This window comes from Asparagus officinalis, chromosome 3 (genome assembly GCF_001876935.1).
Source record: "Asparagus officinalis chromosome 3, Aspof.V1, whole genome shotgun sequence".
Classification (NCBI taxonomy): Eukaryota; Viridiplantae; Streptophyta; class Magnoliopsida; order Asparagales; family Asparagaceae; genus Asparagus; species Asparagus officinalis.
The window spans coordinates 97,130,862-97,134,969 of NC_033796.1; the positions used below are offsets into that span (position 1 = coordinate 97,130,862).

The window sequence follows — 4,108 nt, forward strand, 5'->3', positions numbered from 1 at the left end:
CTGCCGGTCCTCACGGTCAGGCTGCATGTGGGCAATGCTTGAGCGTAAGAGCCAAACCATGATTTTATTTATTTATTTATTTATTATTTTATTTTATTTTATTTGGGGCGGGGGGTGAGGCGGGGGGGAATTTCCATAACACTATCACAGAATTTTTTTTTCTAGAGAACAACAATGAACTCTCAGAACTGCAGAAAAAAACCCATGGCATGGTGTGATTTTGTGCAAAAAGTTCATAGTAGTTTTTTTTCTAGTAAAATGACTTTATTGTAGTTTTGTGCAAACCACCCCACCAAAGTCCTTGGTAATTACGTGAAATTTACTCAATAGAAATTATGTGATTTTGGATATCAGACCAATCTACAACATCAATAACACATATATGCTCGAAGAAAATTGACAAAACGCATTGGTAGTTTAGGAATTAATGGTCTGATACAAATTTTGACAACATTATGCAGGTGACTAACCAAGCAACGGGGGCGCAGGCTACTGTCAGGATCATAGATCAGTGCTCCAACGGAGGATTGGACTTGGATCAAGGTGTCTTTTCTCAGTTGGATACCAATGGTCAAGGATATAACCAAGGATACCTTACTGTCAGCTACCAGTTTGTTAACTGTTAAGTTCACAATTTGGTATTGTGAAAACTATAGTAGTATGTGAAAATAAGGATGCCGTAAAATTTGTGTGGTCTACATCCATCTTTCAAGAAATAAGTGTTGTCACTATAGCAGTATGATGTGTTTTGAATAAAAGATGAGATGCATTTACCAATTACATGGTGCCTCTGTTTTCATGTCATTAGATAACGAGATGCCATTAGTCCCCTTAGATTTGAATTTTGGCATGAACATACACAATCTCTTGGATAGGCATCAATGTTCCATCAGAACGGAATGGGAGTCATGCAAGTATAAATCAAGTTCTAAGTAAGAAGGAATTCTATGTTACTCCCATGGTTCCATTCATCTTGAATGACTGCAAAAGGGAATGATTTTGATTCTGTAATTATTGTTTGTTTTCCATTAGCTATCATAGATTCGGATCTCTTCAACTGCTTAGGCATACTAGACAATTTGGTGATGCGTGACTTCTTTTTTACTTAAAGCCATGGATAGGATGAGAATGGATTGTGGAAAGTTTGAAAGAGAACTGGCAACCATGAGAGTAATTCTATACCTGGACGACATCTTCAGCCTATCTAACATTATTCTCCTTCTTTCTTCGGATTCCTTCGTTGCTCGGCAAAATAAATCGTGCATGATGCTCAAAAGTTGCATTCTTTACTACTGCAAGACATCAGTCTAGAGCGTGGAGCATCATCAAATCACCCATGCAGCAACATATGAAACATGGAAAAATAGTACAAATATAATATCAAACAGGTCCCTACTTACCCCCCTAAACTATTAAAATTGTCCCTTCTTACCTCCTAAACTACTTTTAGTGCCTACATGCCCTTTAACCTATTAAAATTGTTCCATGCTTACCCTCTGAAATATTTTAGTCCAATCTTACACTTTGAACTATCACTTTTCTCTCATAAACCCATTTATAACACCCAAAAAGTAATAAACATGAAATGGTAAATATGTGCCGGAATTTGATAGTCGGGGGTGGGGGGGGGGGGGGGGGTAGCATGAACAAATTTAGTAATTTAAGGGCCAAGGTGGGACTAAAAATAATCCAAGGGGCTAGCAAGAAACATATTCAATAATTTAGGGGGCATGTTGGGACTAAAAATATTTGAAAGGTAAGGAGGGACAAGTAGGTAGAGGTGTTGCAGATTGGATATGGCTCAAATATGACACTTGCCATATTCATGTTCACTTACAATCACGATGTGGATATGTTGCACTAAGAAAAATTCATATCTATATCTGCTAAAACTAGATAGGGATATAGATATACATGTGGATATGCATGCAGAGACAAAATGGAAAACAAAATAATATCGAAAAAAAATACAATTCGTATGATACAAGAGAGTTCATTAAATGTTGGTTATATCTGAAAAATTAATATTATATCTTTTGATCATCAAAATCACTCTCAAATCCATTAATCTAAGAATTAAAATAGTTACAACTGTATGATCAACATATATGCAGACATTTTGGATATAGATCTGGATATTTCACTACATAACCATATCTGTAACCATATCTTATCGGTTGTAAGTTTTAGTAGCCATATCTATATACTAGTTAATACGGATATGGATATTTTTTGGCACCCTTACAAGTGGGGCAAGTGGGGTATGAAGCCAACTATAAAACAAGAATTTAGCCAAAACAAATAAAATAAACGAAAATTGTGAATTACTTAGAATAAACATGTAGAAATAAACAGGATGGATGGAGCAACATACGTACTTTAGAAACATCTGCAAGCACTTTAACTCATTCGATTAGATTAAAAAAAAGAAAATGGTGCGACATTTTGGGTTTATAAAATCGTACCTGAAATACATTAGGCTAGCAGTTGGAATACAGAAAATGAAGATGTACATAATGCTTTTTGCGAAAGACTGGCGCCAATGAAGGCTAACAATTGAATAATACACCATGTTGATTAAACAGGTGAAGCAAATCCAACAATTCTTGGTGGGACATCTTTGAAGGTCTCTTGTTATCAAATCCCTTAGTTTTTAATATTCCAATTATTTTCTCCTTGAAGTGACCGACTTCCAAACCATCCTCCACATCCTCATATTCTAAGCCAATAGTTTCCTTCATATCATCTCTTTCGTCAATCTCATGATCATCTTCAGAGACTCCGAAATTTGTAGCACATGCTGGAGTCTTTCTAGATAATTCTAGAATTTTTTTCTTCTGTCTAAAGATGGCACCAAGTGTCTTATTCCTCTTACTAAAACATGTCCGCGTGAAAGCCAACCATTCGTTCATATCAATTTCTGGTAATTCTGACCTCTGCTGTATTCGGACTAGAGAGGAGTCTACCTTTGGGCAAGGGACAAAATCTTTCTTGCTCACATTCATTAAGAACTTCACAGTGGCCACTAAACCCACATTAACAGCTAGTCTGTTGAACTCTGAATCGCCTGGTTTAGCCATAAGACGCCAAGCAAACTCCTTTTGGAGTAAAAGAGTGGCACTCCGGAAGCAGAGCTTGATTTTCCCAAAGAGAAGTTTTGCTATGAGTGGAGAAGATATCCCATAAGGAATGTTAGCAACACACACGTCGAATTGGGGAAGGTGTGCCTTCAGAACATCTTCTTCAACTATCTGAGATTGAAACCATGTACAAGTTAAACCTTCAATATTTTGCAGTTAATAATATCTTCATTTATTGTTACTAGTTCTCCTCCTTTCATGTTTTCTTCTGTAATCACAAATATGCTTCAAAACTTTATACCAATTTGTATCCATGGATTTTATGATGTAACATAAACATTCAAAATTTTAAAATATCCCTCAAACTCATCTCAGTCAGCATAGGAGGAATTGGACCATATAAAAGTTATGTTAACAAGAAGCGATCGAACAAGTAATGTGGTACAAGCCTCAAACGCTCTAAAATCCTTATTTAGCAACAAACTATAGGTGGCTGCCTTTGGCCAATTACCTCATAGTAGTCTTATGGGATTAACAACTATATGAATAGGAAAAGGGTATTACAACAAAAGTTCCATTTCAAATGGTTATTTCGATAAACATTTGTGTAACACACTCTTCATCTTTTTATCAAATACCTCTATCTTTATGTTATGTCCTTCTTTTTATTCTTGATGTATTTATACTTGATGTATTTATACTTATTTACATCCTTTAAAATTGTAAAATGATTGATTCTTTGTTTTTGTAAGAGGCTTGACCTAAATTTATTGCATTTAATTTATCTAAACCATTAAACTATTCTCTGTTACTATTCATTTTTTTTTAAATCCTATTGCATCCTTTGTTATCTCCTTTTTTCTTTTATATTCACATGTTTATGATATGTAAATAACATGTTTTAGTATTTACATATCTCCTTGATTCTCACAGGGGCCATTGTTAATATCAGCACACTATGTAAATTAGTCTGCAATAACTAAATCTATTTTGTAAAATGATAAATCACAACTAAATATTACACCCCT

General features: G+C 34.9%; 1 protein-coding gene and 1 pseudogene across 1 annotated transcript in view; one reads left to right on the forward strand and one right to left on the reverse strand.

The window, feature by feature from the left end:
- The window catches only part of LOC109834508, a 1,311-nt pseudogene extending 531 nt beyond the window's left edge, over positions 1 to 780 (forward strand).
- Positions 1,655 to 4,108, reverse strand: part of LOC109834507 (ribosomal RNA small subunit methyltransferase, mitochondrial-like) — a 4,272-nt gene continuing 1,818 nt past the window's right edge. The window contains 1 exon segment of the mRNA XM_020402546.1: positions 1,655 to 3,251. Coding sequence (XP_020258135.1) covers positions 2,550 to 3,251 — 702 coding nt within the window. The 3' untranslated portion in view covers positions 1,655 to 2,549.